Source organism: Chlamydotis macqueenii, chromosome 4 (assembly GCF_036417535.1).
Source record: "Chlamydotis macqueenii isolate bChlMac1 chromosome 4, bChlMac1.mat, whole genome shotgun sequence".
NCBI lineage: Eukaryota > Metazoa > Chordata > Aves > Otidiformes > Otididae > Chlamydotis > Chlamydotis macqueenii.
In genome coordinates, this window is record NC_141559.1 from 70307170 (window position 1) to 70328274 (window position 21105).

Below are 21105 nucleotides of genomic sequence, written 5' to 3' on the forward strand. Positions count from 1 at the left end.
AATGTTGATAAAAACATTCTGATGATACGAGTTGTTGTTAATGAGACCAAGGACACTGTCTGGCTTTCCAAGTCTCGTTAACGTGCAGATGCGGGAAGCTGGGCAAAAGACAGACAGAATAATTGATCCAAACTGGCCAAAGAGAGTATTCCATGCCATAAACGTCATGCTCAGTATATAAGTGGGGGTTGCCCATGGGACGGGGCATCATTTTCAGTTATTCCTTTTCTTGTCGGGTATCCGTTTGGGCACCCTTGGCATTCTTTTCTTCTCTCTTGCTTGCTGGCATCGTTCCCTCTACCTTGCTAGCTTGCTCTCCCCCTTTGTTTGCTGCTCGGTGTTGTTCCTGTGATCACTGCTCAGGACGGGCTGCGTCGGTCATTCGGACATCGGGTGGTGAGAAATTGTACATTGTTCATTTTGTATATTTTGTACATATTAATATCCTTATATCCTGTTAGCTTTGTAGTTTTTAGTATTTTTAGTAAACTGTTTTTATCTCAACCCATGAGTTTTCCTTTCTTCCCAATTTCTCTCCCCTGTCCCACTAGGTAGGGGCAGGGTGAATAAGAAAACTGTGTGGTGATCCGGGCTAAACCACTACAGCCATGCAGTCTGATGGCTGTGTCAAGAGTTCACTGGCACTGCTGCTCATTGTCACTGCCTTCTTCTTCAGCCTTTACGCCACCCATGTAGGTTTACTCTAGGCTTTGAGAATCCTTATTAGTCTAATTGTGGAATAGATCCTGGCCTCACCTTGCCTTGCCTCCCCTCTCCTCTTTCCCCTCCCCTCCCCTCCATCTAAGCTTAGCTTCATGGCTCTCTTTTTTTTCAGTCTCTTCTGTCAGGCTTTTATATTCATTAGCTGGTTCCTTCTTGCTGCAGCCTAGTTGCTGATGAATTTTCTCCTATCCCAGCTTCCCCAGGCTCCCATAAGCTTTGTTTTTAGCAGATTGACTGAACTAGTCACATCCAGGACAGAGGGCAGTTTCATCAAGACCTGTCTGACAACTGATGTTTATATTCTAACATGATAAGTTTATTTTCTAAAAATATAACTTTTGAATTTTTTAAAATGAAAAAAATTTGAAGTTCAACATAGAACAGAATTTTTCCCCTCTGATTCGTAAGAACACTTCATCATTGTTGCTGTGTCATTGTCTGGCAAAGGAGGCAAAGCTGCTTCAAGCAGCTTCTCACTCAAAACGACACTGAGGGCCCTTCCCTGGCCATGAACCTCTCCCAAGGACCATCCGCAGTCTCTGAAGCTCACACAGGAGCTGCTTCTCTATCTCAGGAGCTGAAGGACAGCTGATCAGTCCCCTGATCAACCATGTCCGAACTCTTTAAAGAGCCATCTTGCTCCACTGATAGTTTAAGAGTGAGGCTCACAACTACAGCATAGAGGAAAATACTAGAGGCAGGGGAAGGGCACAGCGAGGAGCAAGCCCTCCAGGCTATTTGCTTACAACCAGGAGAGAGATTTTGAGTTACACTTCAAATCACCTCTGAGTAAGAGATTTGAATAACGGGCAAGGAGGTGTTACTACTGTTTGTGCCTTTTTACAACTGAAAATTGTGTAATACTTTATCATATGCAATACTGTATAACAGTATTTGCAGATACTGTGAAATTCTATCATACTGTAAGACTATATATTCATTGTCATTTGACAAGTAAAACAGCTTTTACTAAGTAGTACTATTTAAAATTATCTGTATGAGATAGTTTAGGGGAGAACTTGAAAGTCTTATGAAGTCTGACCCTTGATCTAAGTTTGGCACAATTTAAATTTTCTTGTAAAGTGAAAAAGTCTCTAGTTGTTTTGATTACTTGAATCACCTTCAAAAGTCAGCATGAGTATAAAGGCTGTCATCCTTCCAGACTCTGCACTCCTACTAACATTAACTTCAATTAAACTGCTCAGAGCTATAAGTTTAAGAGCTTATTTTAATACTTACTGGAATTAGTGTTTTCTACCAGTTTCACAGTGCAGAGTAAGGACTTGCCAGCTTAGACATCTAGGGTGAGATTTTCAAAAACAAGTGGAAATATAATTTTTTTCCCACTGAGGTTGTTAGAACATCTACCAAATGCAGTGGAGAAAGAGTTAGAGAATTCTCTTGTGTTTTTGAAAACTTAACCTTAGGTCATCAGCATCAGTATGGTCCAGGAGGCAGCCACGAGCTCATCCAGCAAGTGGATGGTTCTGTGTGGTTTAGTAGCCGTTTCTGCAAGAAGATAAGGACTGATTATTTAAGCAGCATTGGGGAGTGCCTTCCATCTCAGCTGGCCAGGTGCTCATGGTCCCACCGCCTGCCTCTGTGGTGGCCGGGCAGGTGGCAGGGAACAAGGTCTTAAATCTAGGGGTGTATAATCAGGATACTTTTATTTATTGTGCTTTTAAATTATCCAGAAACATCTAAGGAAAAAATACATTTATCCAAAATTGTGGGTTTTGCCTCCTGCACAAACCTGAGCTCTTGCTGTCAGTCAGATCTGAATTCATGCAACTGAGGGCTTCTTCTCCTGCTGATCCCACCTGATAGATCATCTGGTGGGAACTATATAAAAAGGCCCTCAGTAAATTCAAATAAAATGGTAAACTACGTTCTCTAGCTTTTCATATGCATATTAAAGCTTTTTGAGTGATTTAGTATGCAAGCATATGAAGTTTGCGGTGTCATAAAAATTTCCCGTTGTGTGATTACAAAATTGCCAGTTTAGTTTTAGTGAAGGAAAATTATATTTCCATCTTGCAAGGTTTTTTGTTTTCTCTTCTTTAAAAAGTAATAAAGAGAAAAAAAAAACTTAGAGTTTGCACCTAAAAATGAAAGCAGTGTTACTCAGACTTTGATTTTTAAAGCTTTTTCACAAAATCAAACTGTAATGTCTCATTCCTTAACTTTCACTTCTTTTCTATTTCAGTCAACCTTATTCTCAAAATTCAACCTGTGAGTCACCTGCTTCTTTACAGAAAGGCAATAGCCTTTTCTTAGCTCATTTTTGTAAGGCTAAAATGGGAAAAAAAGTCTTCAAAATGCCTTCACAGAATGAATGCATAATCCTTTTTGTGTATTATAATACTAACCTGATTGCAGAGAAACAGCAGCCACTTTTTTGATCTTTGGTGTGTTTTTACAAAATTATCCTAAATGTTTGGGAAATAAATATGTTAACTTTAGAGTTACTCAGAAAATCAACTGGTAGTTAGTTCTCCAAATGTCACCAATTAGCTAGGTTGAATGCCACGATTTTCTCCGCCCAACCATCTGTAGAGACATGCAGTAGAATAAGACACTGGCTTGAGTCATACATTAAAATGTATGGATGAGATCGAAAAGCTAGTATACAAATTGTTGGAGGGAATCCAGAGGAGGGCCACGAAGATGACCAGAGGGCTGGAGCACCTCTCCTATGATGAAAAGCTGAAAGAGTTGGGGCTGTTCAGCCTGGAGAAGAGAAGGTTCCAGCAAGGCATTAGAGCGGCCTTCCAGTACCTAAAGGGAACCTACAGGAAAGACGGGGAGAAACTCTTCAGCAGGGCCTGTTGTGATAGGATGAGGGTTAATGGTTTTAAAATAGAAGGAGATAGATTCAGACTAGGTATAAGGAAAAAAAAGTTTTATACTGAGAATGGTGTAACGTTGGCACAGGTTGCCCAGAGAGGTGGTAGATGCTCCATCCCTGGAAACATTCAAGGCCAGGCTGGATGGGGCTCTGATCAACCTGACCTGGTTGGAGATGTCCCTGCTCCTTGCAGGTTGGACTTTAAAGGTCCCTTGCAACCCAAACTATTCTATGATTATATGATTCTAAATCAATTATTGACAAATTAAAAAAAAAAAAGTGGGTACTGTTCTAGCCCTCATTACTGTCTATTTGAGAAATTTGGTTTTGCCAAGGATCAGAACTGAGGTTAAAATGGCAACTGATACTATCTTAAATTCACAAGTACATTTGATATTTTGTGATTACTTGGAGGTGTCTGATAGTAGGTGTCAAAAAATGTGCATTTTTAAAAATATTTTTAGTTTGAAAATACAATAATTAAGAAGCGTTTTTGCTTGGGGTCTTGGAGCTTACAGAAATAATAAAAGATATATTTCTAGGTCTGAAGGCATTTCAGACTTGTGTTTAACATAGAGCTTGGCCTTGTGAAACATGTCACCTTGAGTGACGCTCAGTGGTATCTCTTTCCCATTGCTGTCACTTGAGAATGAAGGCATGAGGCTTTTCTGAAGAGTGAGGTATGAAGAGAAAAAGACAACTGTGATAAGCCGGTAGACCAGAGATGCCCGAAATGGTTCCTAAAGACATGGTGACCCCTTCTTTCAAAGCATTTCAGTGCTCCTACAGGTGCTAGAACTGGGTCATAATGCTCTGTTATTTGGATGCTGAAACTCCAAATTTTCATTCCTGCAAAATAGCCATCAGTGAATATTTGGAGTAAGTAAAAAAGCACTTCAGCCCTCTGCCCTCTCCTCTGATTTGCATCTCTGATATTTTTGCATGGCATTTGCATGTTAATCATAGCGGTCCATAAACAACTCCTGCTTCACACCATGTGAGCAGTGCTGTAGGGAGTTTCTCTTCAGATTGGAGCCGCACAGTGTAATAATGTTCACAGAATGAACTGTGTAATAGGTAAAAAGTAATTTGGCCACTTGGGGAAGAATGCCTGAAGTTGTCGTAATGCTTGTGTAAGCCTGAAGGAGTTAAAATGCATTATCTGAAATAATTACAACTTCAACACTTTTCATTTTGCCTTTACCTTTATACTTTTACTATATAGTAATTGGATTTGAATCTCAAATTTTTGTGAGCTAACCAAAATAACCATTTAGAAAGGTTCAAAATTTATGTGAGCTGATGAAAAGCTTATTGGATGTACTGTCATATCTAAATAGATATGTTGTGTCCTTGTTCTTAGGGACTTATGCAAACACTTAATTCTAGCATTTGATTTAAAAGTGGCTTGCATTCATAAAGCTATTGATGTGCATTCGTATGCCTTTGAAAGATCTGAACCTAAAATATGCAGTATTGGTTGTTCAATTCATGTCTGTTATCTGTTTTTTGTTACATTTTTCATTGTTTCAATATGTAGAGGTGAAAATAATAGCTTTTTTTCTTTGCACCTGTCTAATTTTTTCACTTTCCTAAAAGATGTATAAACTTTTTTTAATACAAAGTTTACGTAAATGACTCAATTAAAAAAAAAAGAAAAGAAAAGAAAAAAATTTTGTGCAGTTGCAGCATGTGTTCTTCCACATAAATGAATTTCCTGCACTAGACACCACACTATCTGGCCAAAATTTTTAAAGATAGATTCCTATAAGTTCTTCATCTAAATTACAAAATTTATCTGATTTTCAGCTGTATTGCTCAAATTTCAGTAGAAATGCTCTCGTGTCAGCATCTCACAGAAAGCATTTAAGAGCTGACTGGGTGAAGACCTAACTCAGCTAAACCCCCTCAAACACCAACTTTTTCTTTCTTGTTTGCTTTTTGTGATGACTCAGTTGCTATAGATAGTTCAGGGCAGCAGCAGGGCTTTTGTCACAATCGTGATAAATAATACTGATTCTTGCTTCAGTCCTATATTGCAGTTTTGATGCACAGTGTTACAAATCTCATTATTCCTTTTGTGACTAATATCCTTAGAAAAATAAAGCACTTTCTCACTTAGAAGGCATATAAAAGTGCAATTGTTCTCTTTGATATGTTGATAACAAATCAGGCTTTGAAAATATGACTTTTAAATATATGGAATAGTTTTAGAAAAAGAAAAGGAGACAAAACCAAGTCTTCCAAAGGCTAGCAATTCTCCTGAAACCTCCAAATAATGCAATTTCTTGAGGTCTAAAATAAGCATTTTCGTCATGGATGAGATTGCCCAGGCAAGTTGTGTCACACTTAGGCTTGCAGTGGGAGCATGAGTATGGTTTGAAATTCCCTCATAGACAGTTTGTTGTCTTTCTTCTTGAGAAAAAGTGCTAGGTGTTGTCGCCACTGATAAAATTCATGTACCCATTTTAAAATAGTGTGCGTTGATGGAAATGGGCTTCTGGTTGCTTTACGATACTGACAGAGTATCTCAACATATGAATTTCGCATGGCGAGCTCAGAGGATTAGTCATCTTCTCCGTGTGTTCCTAGTGTAACTTCTGTTTCCTAATGATTTGGCTTCTGGGAGTATGAGACAGATTTTCTTTGTGGTTTCCTTCCAAATAAATGCTAACCTAGCTGTAACACCTGGAGCAAATTATCATAAAACAGACTCCAAGTGTTTGCTCATACTTGAAGAGAGTTTATGTTCAATACGCAAACCTGTGAGTAATCAGCTTAGTTTTACTTTTGTGTGCAGAAGGCATATTGAGAATGAGCCTCTGTAGTCATCCGCAACAAATCATTCCATCATTTATTCATATTGTTCCTTGGGAATCGGGATAATATTTCATGTCTCAAATGAGCAGATATAACAAACCAAGGAAGTCTTTGGATGAAAGTTTTGGGCAATTGTGAGCGTAATTACAGAATTGTTCTAGCCGGAAAGGGTCCAGACCAGCCTCTTTATCAGAGGGGTCAGGTCTGAGATCAGACCAAATTTCTTAGCCCCCTGTCCAGTTAAAAACCACCAAGATTTGGTACTTCTGTGTTAGATAGCTTTTACATTCAGAGGAGTCAAAAGTAATCAAAATTGATGGTAGCTAAAATGCAACCAGAATTTGGCCATTTCTGAGGATAGTTTTAATCTCAGTTTTAAAAATTGAATATAATTCGCTATCAATCCTGATTGAAATAAAACACTAAAAATTCTGAAAAAGACATTGAGACTTCCTACTGCTCATCAATGTATTTTATAGCATAAATCATGACAAAAGTTTTGCTCTTTCTTAATAAATGGATGCTTTCTGGGTGTTAACAGGTGCATCTGTTCTACTCTCCCTCTGTGAAATTCTGTTTAGAAAATTAATCAGGAAGAGTCTGTGGGGACAGACAAGTCTATGAGAGTCTGTGGGATGTACACACTTCTAACTGTATGTCCTGGTTTTGGCTGGGATGGAGTTAATTTTCCTCTCAGTAGCCCATGTGTTTTGGATTTTGTTTGTGAAGAATGTTGATAAACACACTGATGTTATGAGTTGTTGCTTAAGAGACCAAGGACACTGTCCGGCTTCCCAGGTTTTGCTAATGTGCAGGTGCAGGAGGCTGGGAGGGATACAGCCAGAACAGGTGACCCAAACTGGCCAGAGAGAGTATTCCATCCCATAAACGTCATGCTCAGTACTTAACTGGGGAGTGGGCCAGTGAGCTGGCTCTTTTTTCTCTCCCTGTTTGGAGTTGTTCTGGGATCATTTACAGTTGTTTTTTTCATTTTCTGATTGCTGCTCGGTACGGGCTGTGTCTGTCATCCGGTCTTCGGGTGGTGAGGAATTGTGCATCATTCAGGCTGGATGAGGCTCTGAGCAACCTGATCTAGTCAGGGATGTCCCTGCTTCTTGCAGGGGGGTTGGACTAGATGACCGTTGAAGGTCCCTTCCAACTCTAACTATTCTATGATTCTATGATTCAGGGGTTGTTTTGTTTGTTTGTTTTGGTTGGGGTTGTTATTACTATTACTGTTATTTTCCATTATTCTTATCATTATTTTTTATATATACATATATAAAAACTATGTTTTCCTTTGCTATCCTAGTAAACTGTCTTTATCTCAACCCATGAGTTTTCTTTTCTTCCTGATTCTCTCCCCCATCCCCTGGGGAGGGGGAGGGTGATTGAGCAGCTGTGTGGTACTCAATTGCCAACTGTAGCTAAACCACAACACTGTACAATCTCCCTTTTCTCTCAAAATGATCAGCAGTATCTGATCATCTTGAGAGGAAAGGGAGATTGTACAGTTAGATGTCTAGAAGAAAAACAAAATCAAAATAGGACTATTTAGCACCATATAATGTGAATTTTGTGAACTTTGTGCACGTGTGAGACAGAGAGCAAAATACTAGTTTCTTTAGTTTCTTCTTGAGAAAAAGACTAATGCCATTTTGATGAGAATGCAAGTGACGATGATGCTGCTGTTATTTTCTGTAGGAGTAAGCCATTGGGAAGATCTTTTCATGCTGAGGCTAAAACTTCCACTGTCCTCAGCTAGGGGAGCAGGAAGCCGACCTTCACCAAAACATACTTTACATGGAGGTCTTCCTTGTCGCTGGGGGTTTCCTTTTGATGTGCATCTGTTATGTCTCTGATCTACTCTCATTAATGATAAATAATTAGATCACGGCTCAGGATAACAAGCTTGAATATGCCAGGTTTTCAGGTTAAATCCACTGACTAGAATGAATAGCACTAGCAGAATAATTAGTACTTTGTTCCGTAATTTGTTTTAGCCAACCCAAACTTTTAGGGGGAAAAAGAACATATATGTTTTATATTTTGTTGTTGTTTTGCTGAGTATGTAAGTTTTAGTGAGTAATTCCAGATATTTCAATATGTGTAGTATGTTCATCTGTATGGTTAGACTGAAGCATCCTTTTCAGTAATTACATTATAGGTATTGTACAAACCCTCCAGGTTGCTAAGAAGCTTAATTCATGGCATCAGTTAGTCTTTGACTAGAATTCACAATGAGATTTTAAAAAAAGAAGCGAGCCTCTTACACAGGGAGCAAAAGCAGCACACCTGTTTGTAGCCAGCATAAAGAAAAATTTTGAAGGTCTCTTCTGTGTGTTCTGTGTGCTTTCTTCCTGGCAATGTGCATTTTTCATCTAGACTTGCACATACAGGCTTTTTAAAATTAGACTAATTACAGCAGAGGTTATGTGGCTTTTGTTTTTCCCAATTTAGTAAATTATGTGGCTTAAGTTTGTTGACTGTTGTTCCAACGTGTAGAGCCTGTCAGGTATCAGATCTTAACTCTCTTTCCTGGAAAGTGACTCCACACTATGAAAGTATGAATTTTTGTATAGTAGACATAAGAATAAGTGTTCTTTAAGGTCAAAGTCAGTTAAGAGCATCCTCATCACTGTCAGTGGAAAGGATGTTAGTCTGAAAAATACGTAAAGCTCTTTTACTGCACAGAGCCATTTGGTTATTAAATATGGATATATTAGGAACAATATTAGTGCCTCTAATTCCCTTTTTGTATTTGCACTGTACAGTCTCCAGTAATGATGCTTTATCTCTCCCTGTTTATCCCCCCCCCAAACCAGACTGGGGTTGCATTTGCACCTAAACCTCTTCTCAGAATCGGGTCTTGAAATGTGAGAAACTTAGATTTGCATCCCCCATCATCTGGAAACAGTGTGTTTCACTTTCAATGGGGCACTTGGACCCAGCTTCACAGGTAGTAGTGTTTACTGGTCCAGCAGGATGTCCTTTGGAATCTTACTAATGTAATCAAGGGCAGAGCTGCTGCTATCATGCCTTGATCTGCAAAACTGAGCACAAAATAATCAATGGTAGATGAGACCACACATTCAAAAAGCCAAGTGATGGTAGTGGTGGTGGGATACTCCTTATAGTCGTGGTTATACAGAAAAAATAAAGCACTTAAGAGACTATACAATGTATTTTTAAAAAGAGGATGCTATTTTATTGCCATCTGCTCCATGCCCAGCAGTCTGCCCCTTTGGTCAGAGCTGGATAGTGATAGCAATCAGAGGCTCCAGCTCCTCAGATGTAGGTATACCCATCCCAGGTGACTTTTGGTGCCTGTTAGATATGAACAGAGCTTTGCTTTTCAGGCTTCTGCAAACCTCATGAAGCATAATGAAGCCTTTTTATCAAATTCTATTGGAATTAATTGATAATCTTATTGATTGCTACAACGAATGTGAAGTTTAGATTTAATGAGGTCCAGCACAAGGTCCTCTGCAGTAACTCAGCACCGCAAAGAGCTCTAGCAGGGAGATGCTTTGATACCTAGTTTAGTTTAGAATGTTTCCAGGCATGCCAGACCCACTTGCAGTTGCTTCCCCATTCTCTATTTATCTTGGGTCCAGGCCTGTTTCTGTTCACTGATTTCACCAGCAAGAAGGGTGATGAAGCAGAGAGAATGCATGTTATCTTTTCAGATAACTGCATCAAGAAGGATATTAGGAAACCTTTTAATCATGAGAATAATGTAACTGTAATGATGCATCAAGAAATTGGAGCTTCTCCATTACTGGAGATCTATAAAAGACAGGCAGACAGATGTTTGTCAAAAACAGAGGCTGCCTTGGTAATGGGTATGGACTGGCTGGCATCTGTGTTCCTCGTTTTCTATGAGTTTATTGACATTTTGAAGCCTTAAGAACAGGAAATGACTCTCATTAAGTGTACACACAGCATGTGGCTCCTTTAAGGCTCCTTTACTTTTTTTTTTTTTTTTTTTTACTGCAAGAAAGGCTGTTGCAGGCTGTGGTGGCAGGAGAATCCAAACTGAAAAAAAAGTAGAAGAGAACTGCAATTACTCCTCTCCTTGGAAGTGGTGATGGCATCACAGGAATACTGTAATGATGTTTTGGGCTAAATAATCTTGAAAAATGCAGAAAAAGAAACAGCAAAAATGGCAATGAACTTGGAATGACAGAAAGCAAACCTAAAAATATTCAGTCTGGATAAAAGATTTGAGAAAGGAAAGGCTAACTGTGAACAACTGAGGAGGGAGAAAAGATCACTTATTTTCTTCAGTTCAAAAGGATCAGAAAGTATTAAACTTCTCTGACACATCAGAGAAAAATACTTGTGAATTTCAGAACAACTTGGGCTAGAATCAAGTGTCTGCAGAAATTTAAGGAATCTCTAACCTGAAGGCCTTCAAGGTTACATTAGTCATCCTTCTGTAAGCTTATTACTACTGCATATATTTCTTCTTTTATGGATAGTGAGGGGAAACAGATCATCTTCCCTTTGTCAGTAGTGAGTCATTCAAAAAAAAAAAAAAAACAAACCAGAGGAACCTATATATTCTTGTCTGGTTTAAGTTACAAGCCATCAAGTATCACTTACTTCTGCATTAGTGAGAGTGGCACTAGTCACACATACAGTACTCAGTTACCACTGAAGGTTTCCAGTGGATTTCATACTTCTCAATAAGGTGTTGATGAATTAAAAATTGCATCTATTTCTGTTTTAAGTTTAACTAATTTAATTTTTCAGCCATCAGATACTTTATTTCTTGCAATTTTTTGTTTGTTTAATCTTCTGTTGAACAGAACAGACTGTGGGTTTTTGATATATTTTTTAATTGTTGGCTAAAGAGTTTGTGTGAATGTATTTCAAGATTCATCATCCCACAGGATATTTATTGCAGTCCTTAATTTAATGAAAAACTTCTTAAGCAGAAAAATAGTGAGTGGCTAAATAACATATAAAACAAATATACTTGCTTGTCCATAAGCCTCCTGCTTTCTCTTTCCCACAGGCACATGTATAAAAAGAAACTATTTCCAAAGCACTCAGATGAACAAAACCCAGATCTTGTAAATGTGTACATACACAAATGGACAAAGACACATCCTTATGAATTTAGCCAAACTTGAAGTTATTACTTGTGGATGTTGTTTGGCATCATCTCCTTGGATTTTCTGTTTTATGTTGGCAGAAACAAAATCTGAGGCCTTGCCTGACTTTTCTGGAGCTTGCTGTTCAAAAATCTGTTTTGAAGTGAGAGATAGCTGGTAGAAATTGGTATGCTGAGTTGATGCTGGAGTGTGGAGAACAGGGACACTTGGTAGATCAGAAATTAGAGTGTATGTGTATGTGGAAATACGTGCAATGAGCTGAAGCAGGCAGAGGGGACAACAAACTTAGTGCAGCAAAAAGCGAAGTCTAAAAGGCTTGAAAACCTCTGGTGCAATAGAATAGGCTATGTTAAGCTATTACTCTTCAGTAACAGTAAGTTTGTCGGGACAGACTTCTGTAATCCGATGGGGTAGCAGAACCTTAAATTACGTCTTATCTAGAAAAAGCTGTTTTGTATTTTTTGTAATGCATTGTATAAATACAAAAAAAAATACTAAGCATTAATAATTAGCAATTAATTTAATGTTATTTTCATTACATGATGATGTGTTCTTATGTCACGTTTCAGTTTGTTCCATTAGATTGTTATATACTGCAGCACAACATAGCAGATTTCTCCAGAAGTTTTCCGTCACAATTTCTCTTTCAAGAAGACTCTGCAGAGTCTTTTTTGGTGTCAAAGTCACGCTGTATATTCAGTGCTTATTTAAGAAATACTTAAATTACTATATATTTTATTGAAATTGAAATCTTCACATGGATATACTAAACTATATTGTAGAAAAATGTGCTTTCCTTTCCCAGGAACACACTGGAAGCAGACATAAGCCAGAGAGGCTCCGTCTCAGCAACCACAGTTGACTGCCCAGAGCCCTCCTTTTCTGCCTTTCTGCCCTGCAGAGACCAGCTGCATTTTTACTGCTCCTCTGGTTCCCTCTCTATCCCATCAGTAATTTTCCAGAACAACTCATCTTTGGGCTTTCCTGCTAATACAGGTGTTTCCAATAACCAGGGATCGAAGAGCAATACTCAGTTACAGTTACAGGTCCAGTAATTGGAAAGCTGATTTTACTCCCAGCTGGGGTTTGACTTTTATCTTTGGCACCATGGGACTACACGTCTACAGCAAGAGAGAGTTTTGAAATCATTAGAAGTGTTGGGGAAGTGATCGATGGCAGTCTTCAATCTCTCTGCATGGTTGTAGTAGAAAATGATGTAGCTCCCTATTGCAATGACAAAGAACTGAATTGGTGCTATGGTTTCCTAGGAAAAATAAAGGACTTAAATGAGGTTCCTTTAGAAATCGGAGGAACCTCTTTTTCATCCTGCCAGGCCTACATACAGTCTCTGAGGAATGCAGGGATTTTTCACCTCTTTTACTTTGGCCACAGGAGAAACTTATGTTATCCCAAAATGGGATACAAAGGCATCATTCTTTTGCAGCATTTTTGCAGCAAAACTGAAGCAATGATAGTAATAAACTGCAAGATGTTTTGCAGTTCTCTGGCAGAGCACTAGCATAGGGTATCTCATTTTTGCAAGGACTAATAAATGTCAGTGTGCAGTTTGAATGTTTTGTCTAGTTATAAAAAAACAGCTTGATTTTGCAAAGTCTTAATAGTTACATCTGTCCTCTATGTTTTTTTTTGTTTCCCTGTAATTAGGAATTGGTGTGTATTGATAAAGCAGATATATATTGTGCTATAGGTTTCAGAGATGAGCACTCAGACCTGCATAAAAAGCTTAAATTATAGATAGGTACCTGGCTCTTCAGGCTGAGGAACCAAGTGACTCACAGAAATGACCTCTCCAATTCCTCTCTGCTTCACTGGCAATGAAAAATTATGTGCTTTTTATGATGGATGAACAAATAAGTCCCTAGATTTGGGGCAGACTTCAATAATATCTGAGAAATTGATGGAAAGTTTTGGGGCCATCCTGTCGCACCTCATCAATGTCCCTCCCATAATGGTGTGCGTTTTCACAGGAAGGTTCAGCCAAGAAGGTGATAGCATATTCTGAGCTGTAGCAAACTCTAGGAAAACCTTTAAAGTAACTCAGAAATCCTATTAATATCTTTGCTCTCAGAAAATTAAAGCAATGAAAAGTGTAAGAGCATGAGAAAAGAATGATAAGAAGGAGATTATAGAGGAAATAGTATGTTACAAAAGATCAATTTTTAATATTTATTATGAAGAGCTGCCTATATCCTCTGTAGTTGTGGCTGGGAAACACCTTTTCAATGAAGAAATCCTTGGCATTGAGTGCTGATGTTTCCTGCATAAAAACTGCTGAAACTTTTGACAGTAAAATGAGGATGTAGCTGTAGATGTGCAGCTCATCGCAGCCCGTCACAGTCAGCTTGTGCCCATTTTCTGAGCTGGTGGGTGGAGGTCTAATTCCTGTGCCCTGGCACAGGAGGTCAGGGTTGGCACTTTAGTTGGCAAGCGCTGATGCTGCGAGGCAGAGGCAGATGCTGAGATGACAGGAAAGGAAAACAAATAGCTGGGTGGACATAGTGTCCCCCAAATAGTGAGTGCTTCTACTAGCTGGCTTTTGAAGTGAGGAACTCAAAGACAGTCCTCTTTAAATTTTCATGTGTCTTCTTCATGTAAGCTTTTTACTTACATTAGGGTAGAAGGCATCTGAAAGAAATAAAGTACAAATTGCCACTAGCTAGAAATTGGGTAAACTTTGATTTTATTTTATTTTTAGACTAGTTAAAAGTGTCTTGAAAAACAACCTGCTTGGATCTGTGATCCAGATGGAGCTCAGTATCACGTGCATTACAGGTGCTACAAGGCCTGTAGCCTTAGTTCAAATTGCTTACTAGTACAATACAAAGACCTATGTGTCTGTTTATTTCCCTCCTTTCAGAAACTAATTTATTTCTGCCTGTGAAGTAATACTTCTGAGTCATTATACTTGTTACTGGAGGCTCTCCTGCACTTGTGCTGTTTCTTCCTTATTTTTACACTTGAGATTTTCCTTCTCTTGCATCAAGATTCATTTACCCGGCAAGATTGTCTTTTGATTTTCCTTATTATTTCCTTAATGTGCAATAATACCCCTTGACTTTTTCCATTATGCAGTACAAGAATTTTCAGTAACAAAGGTGTGCACAGAAGCCTATACACAGGTTCCCTCAGCCAAGCTATTTTAAACTGTTGCAAATACAGCTGATGTGTAAAGTAACTACAGTGTACCTATATTAAGGGAAATGGCTAAAGTTCCCCTCAAAGATGAGAAAATTAAATGTAGGCTATCAGAAGGCTCGATATGAGAAAAAATGCTCTTAATGAGAAGCAACCCACTGCAAGTATAAAATACAAGGATCTGTTAACTGTTTTATGAGGAGGTAGTGAATGTGTGAGGGTTGGGGTTGAAATTGCAGTTCATGTCTGAAAATGTATCTATTTTTTACTTAGGAAATACATTTCATACATTGTATTTTAGTGCTCTGTCCTTCTTCATTGTCCTGCACCTTCAGCAGAACCTTAAATTACATCTGAAACTGAAAAAGGACAGAGGGTAAAGGACACAAAGTCATCCATTTGTTTCAGTGGATTATATTAATTTGAAGCAAAGTGAAGTCAAATGTCTACATGAATAACTGTTTTGCTGCTGATCATTTTAGTAAGATATCTAACCATTATCATTTGACCTCATCACTTCAAAATCCAGTTTGACCCCCATCTCATTACTTCATGGCAACTTCCAAATTCAACACCAATTGCCAGTGCCAAAGGGGCTGTGACATTGCAGGTTGAGAATTGAGAATCACATTTTGGCATTTTCTGGGAAGAGCCCAAAGTTCTGTTTTTAAAATATTAATGTGTTCAGCTTGCTAAATCTGATTTAGAATTTGTTCATCTGCTCATTTATTTTGCTGTATCTACTCTGGAATATCTGTTTGCCTGTTTTCAGTATCACAGTCTCAGCTTGGAATGTAACGTTTGCTACAGAATGAGTTAAATCAGTAAGCATCCATCATTAAATAGCACATAATGATGTTCTACTCAAATATTTTTCTATTTTTGCAGATTGCAGTGTTCACAGTATGTAAGCTATTAGCAGGAAGACTGTTCTCAGCTAGCAGACTTTAAAAGTGGCAAATTGTTAAATTTTTTTTTGTTTAAATCAGGAGCAGAAATTTTATTATTTCAATGCTAGGTTTTTTATTTGTTTCAGTTTGCCTTTTAGCTTGAAAAAAAAAAAATTAGCTCTTTTGCTCATTCATTCTGGGCACTTCAAGTCTGTTCATAATGGTAAAAATCAGATATTCTTTACCATTTTATTTAAAGAGAGATGGAGGAAATGCCTGTCCATTCTGCCTAATGTGTATAGTGGCCCTGCATGAGCTGAGAATATGTTTGTTAACCTCTTTGCTTAAGAAAATCTGGCTGGGCTGTACCTACTTATTCATATACCTCACTTAAGCAGCTACGTCTCATCCTCAAAGTCAGGTTTGATTGCTTGCCACACCTGGGATCTGATTTGGGGAATTGCCCAAGTCCTTCGACTTTGATTCTTTTTTGTGGTAATTGCATGCATGTCTTAGGTGTAATTGTTTCCTGGTTTTCCATTTTTCGGCAAACACAGAGCCTTGATCAACTGCAGAAAAATAAAGAGAACATATAAAATGAGCAATTCAAGATTCAGCTGGCCAGGACATTTCCAGAAATGCTGTGTTTTAAATAGCCTCCTTAGAAAGCTGGTATGAAAATAGAAGGTTATGAGTTTAAAAGTTTATTCTTAACTTTGAAATATCCTGTATAGCAATAACCCTCACCACCCTTGAAAAAATCCAGTGTAAATCCTGCTTTGGAGAGGCTTTATTAGCTTGCTGACTAACTAGGAACAGGCTGTAGGGATCCAAGGTGCTTTCCTCAGGAGGTTGCACCAGTAAGCCTCTGCTTTTCTCTTTCCCTGTGCACCTGAGAGGGCAGGTGCCCTGCAGTAACCCACAGGGATTACAGGCAGAAAGCCTGGCCTTTTGAGGACCTTAACCTCTGTGTCTGACCTTGACTCTGAATGCCTGTCTGTGAGCCTATCAGTAGACAGAGCCGTTGTTATTTAGGAAACCACCTGAAACTCTGGGCAACTTTGAACCTTGGGTGTTCATGCAGGAGGGCGTACTGGAGAAATGTTAAGGGAAAAGAGCTAAAAAGCACAGACTGTTGTAGTGCTTTGTTTTGTCTTCCTGCTATGCTTTTGGTTTCTAACTGTGTATGTAAAAGCCTGGCTTCAAGAATAACTGAAGAGATGCGTTCCTAGCTGTGGCAAGCCTGACTGGTGTTGGAGGAGGAGAGGCACTGTGGTGAAGGCGGCAGCTTGTTCTGAACCTGAGCAGTATGTGCAGGCAGTCTGAAGAGACTTTCCCGAGTGAATGTGGCATGGGGGAATGGATGGGGCTGGCTCTGTGCCTCCTGCGTGGCCAGAGTTGATGCTGCTGCTGCTGCTAGGAGCTGAGTGTAAGGAAGTAACCCGTCCTTATGTGGGAAACCTGAGAAGTAACAGAAACACTTACTTTCCTTGAATTTATTCTGTATTTAGTTAGAATTTTCATTAAGAATTGGCTTGCTTTTGCTTCTTCCCCCACCCTTCCCTTCTTCTTTTAACCTTCCCCTCCAGTTGTTTGGATATGGTATTTTTTATTGAGTCAAACTACTCTTCAGGTGGATACATGTATTCAGTTTTTGAACACTAAGGCTTCTATCCATGTAGTCAGTGAAACAGTGTCACAAAGTATAGAAAAATATTTACCTGTTCAAATTTTATCATGTATGTTGTCATTATTCTGGTATAATTGAGAATGCACTTGTCAGTAAAGGATCTTGAGACCATGTTCGTTTGGCCAAATATACAGAGTTGCAGAGTATCTGTGTTTTGTCACCAAAAACTTGAGTTGAAGTTCTTCCTCCCACTACAGCCCAAGATAAGTCAAACTCTGGTGTTTTAGTTCTAGAGTGGCAGCTGCACAGTCTATAGATGTCTTGTTGCTAGCAAGCTGGAAGGAGTAAAACAATAAAGAGAGAATATGGATTTGGAGATGTCAGAGAGTAAATGAGAAATACAGGCTTTATGACCATAATATAAATAATATATAAGATAAACAAGAGAAAGTATAGTAATGTCATGGAACAAAGACACAAATCCATTTTCCTGTCATATCTGCCTCTTTTATCTTGTACTTCTGTCCTACATCCTTTATCAGTGTACGGTGCAGGTAGAAGGTTTCATGTTAATAACGAGTAATTCAGTTCACACATGGCGTTCTCCTGTGCCAAATGCAAGTTCAGGTGATATGAGTTCAACTCTGAATGAGTTACAAAAAGATTGTGAATATGAGTGTTTGTCTTTCTTGTGTGAGTAAAATAATAACCAGCTTTAAGGAAATATGACTGAAGACTAGCTGGTGAGAAAAGGGCATTTTGTGATCGCCCTACAGTGTTCCTGTGCAGGAATTAGTACTCCATTGTGCTAATCCTGCTAAACACAAGGAGTGCAAAGTCTTGGTCTCTTCCCACAGAACTCATTCATAAGATTTATAATAAAATATAATTTTTAGCTTGTTCTCTGTGAAACTTCAGTTGGAGGTCCTTCTAAAGGGATCTACAGAAATTAAGGAAAGCAAGTTTATTACCAATAAATGCAAATACATTATGTAAAATAATTGAAAATAAAGTATCCACTCAGGAGAGGGTTCAGTTCAATTAGAAAAGGTTTAAGGATTCGTGAATCAAAGAAGATACTAAACACTAATTTAGATCATGGACAACAAATAAATAAGCAGGAATAAGAAAGGTGGGACAAAGTTGTGGCCACACCACCAAGAGACTGCAGGTAACTTGTGGCATCTGATTGCCAGGCTTATTCATAGTAGGTATTAATGGTTTGTTTTCATCATAGAGAAGATTTAGTTCAACAAAGATTTTTAAAAAGGAAAAACATTATTCCAGATTGGAGCTCTACCATTTGACTGAACAACAATTTCAGATGCAGAATTTGAATTCTTAACATGAAACAATGATTTATGAGGCACTGTGAAGTTATTTTTTCCCATCTACTAAATCCATTTGCTTCTGCCTCTGTATAAGTTTGAAAGTCATATCTGTTCCTATGCCAGAATATTTCCCCCCTCATCACCCATGCTCTTTGGCTTGTGATTGTCAGCTTAATCAGGAGTTCATGTTTCTAGGTTTTAACCAAAAAAAAAAGTATTGATGATCTCAAGAGTCTATAGTCAATATTTTAGAGGATTCACTTTCCAGCTTTTCCTATTACAGGTAGAAGTTAGAGCTGAACTAGGTGATGAATTATCAACAGAAAACATTGTGACCGGGCAGGCTGACAGTCTGCCATCATATTAAAAAGCAGCTGCAGAAAAGGGTTTTTTTCTTTTTTTCTTTCTTGTTCCACATGTGAATTCATGTTCTTCCCCCCTGCCACATATGATATATACTGAGCAAGTGAAATATAAAAATAGTCCTAGGAATTACATACACCCTGAGCCCCCAGAGCAGGGAACTTAACCAGCCTGCAGTGTAGGACTGGTATAACTAATGATGATGGGAGTGTATTAGAAAATGTAAAAAGTCAGGGTTACATCGTTGTAAAGCACTGTCTTACCTGTTTCAGATACACACATTTAATGGCAATTTTAAATATGAATATGTAGGAAGCCACATCTGCTTCCTCCGTCCTGAGTGATTTTCCCTGGGGTAACCTCTGCCTTGCAGCACTGGGATGATGTGCAAGGGGTCTGGCTCTCCTTACATTCACTGCTCATGACCTCACGCAAGGCTCCACAGAAAGACTGCCTTCTTTTTGGAGCTGAAGATACCACTTTCAATTTAATTTAGCTTTGTAAAGTCAAAACTGTATGTTCATTGGAAATCTGGTTTGGGGACACAGAGTGAGGTAAATCAATAGAGGAAGAAGGGAGGTTTCCTCAAAGGCTGGCAGGTTTTACTGCAGCCATGATACCAAACCTCTTCCTAGTTCAACAGAGCGCAGCTGGCAATATTGCAGTTATCAAATGTTTTTCAAAACTGTACTATTGAAGCGTAACTGAAAGCTATTAAATGATCTAATGTTCACCAGGCAATAAATACTTAGGTTTCAGTGAAGTGCAACTCCTAGTTGGTTTGAGCCTTTCCAATCAGTTTATCAATTAACTTATTTGTGTCTATACACTTTTTTTTTTGCAGTGAAGTAAAATCCAAAACATTCAAATATGGCCTGTATTTCATTTTCAGTTAATTCTTACACTAGTGTCTAGCATGAAAGAAGTGCATTTTATGGATTTTTAGTGGATATTTATGGGGGGTTTTTTTTCCTTGTTTATTTTGCCAATCTCAGAGCTTGTTACCACTGTGATGCAGATGCCCCTGTCTATGGCAGGTTTCCCATTGGTGTGTACAGATGCAGTCTGAGTGCCTCATTCTTTGTATTTAGGAATTGTGAGGCAGCACGCAGAACAACCCAGTGAAACATCTGCCTCATTTCCAGAAATACGGCGGCAGCGCAAGGCTCAGTGAAGCCGTGCACGTAGCAGGAGCCCTGCTGCCACCTGCTCTCCTCACACCCACCGTGCCTGAGCTCAGTCTGGTGTCTCCCAGCATCGCCCAGATTGAAGATCTGTGCACCTCTGCCAGGAACCTGCTTTTCCATCGATGGGCCACAGGCAGTGCTGGAAGAACTAACGATTCATGCATTTTTATGAACTTCCAAGCAATGACTTGCAATGAATGCCAGCAGTTATTATACTTGGTTAAAAATTGCTGCATACCACCCATTATTTCTTTCAAACTGTTCCTGATATTGCTTTTCTTCTAACTTTTGTCCCTTATATAATGACCTTCTCCTTTGTTTTCTGTTTGCAGAGTGGTTTACAGACCTACTGCTTCCTAGTGTTTGCTGCCATCTGCTTTGCGGGAGCTACCTACCTGTTTTTTGTCCTGCCTGAAACAAAAAATAAGACATTTAATGAGATCAGCCAGGCATTTGCCAAAAGGAATAAAGTATCTTTAGAAATGCAAGAAATGAACCACTACCCAGGGGAGAGGAAATCAAGTGCAGAACAAGAATCAAACTTCACGTCTTCAGTGGACAATGGGGAAACCAAAAAAGGGATTGTGTAAACCTAGGATGCTCTTTCGGGAAACGGGGGAAAACATGCTTTTTTTCATTCGGTACATTTAAAGCAATGCACAACTTGTATTTTTTATGTAATGGCATGAACTGCTTCCCCCTTGAATATGTTTTATGTGAGTACAGATGAATTCGTTAGCAGCTAGGGTGATGGTTGAGGAAATGAGAGGCGGGAGTAGCGGCAGCTGTGATTAAATTAATAAGAGCCGGAGTTTTCCTGGGCATCTGTGAAACAGGTGCTGTGGTGAGGGGGGTGGGGAATACAGAATCAGAGAAGCAAAACGGCGGTGGGGAGCAGGGGCTGTGAACAGCAGCTGGCTGAGCATCCCTGCATGCTCATGGGGAGGTGTGCGTGCAGTTGCTGGGGAGGAGGAGGAGGCAGGGGAAGGGAAGACATCCCGGCAGGAGTCTGCTAAGAATCAATGCAAGCGAAC

The 21105-nt window shown here is 39.0% G+C and overlaps 1 protein-coding gene across 1 annotated transcript in view; it reads left to right on the forward strand.

Moving 5' to 3' along the window:
* Window positions 1-20877, forward strand: part of SLC2A9 (solute carrier family 2 member 9) — a 105699-nt gene extending 84822 nt beyond the window's left edge. Inside the window, exon 12 of the mRNA XM_086746662.1 lies at window positions 20404-20877. Within this exon, the coding sequence (XP_086602788.1) occupies window positions 20404-20661 (258 nt within the window). The 3' untranslated portion in view covers window positions 20662-20877. The remainder of the gene's footprint in view (window positions 1-20403) is intronic.
* Window positions 20878-21105: the final 228 nt, after the last annotated feature.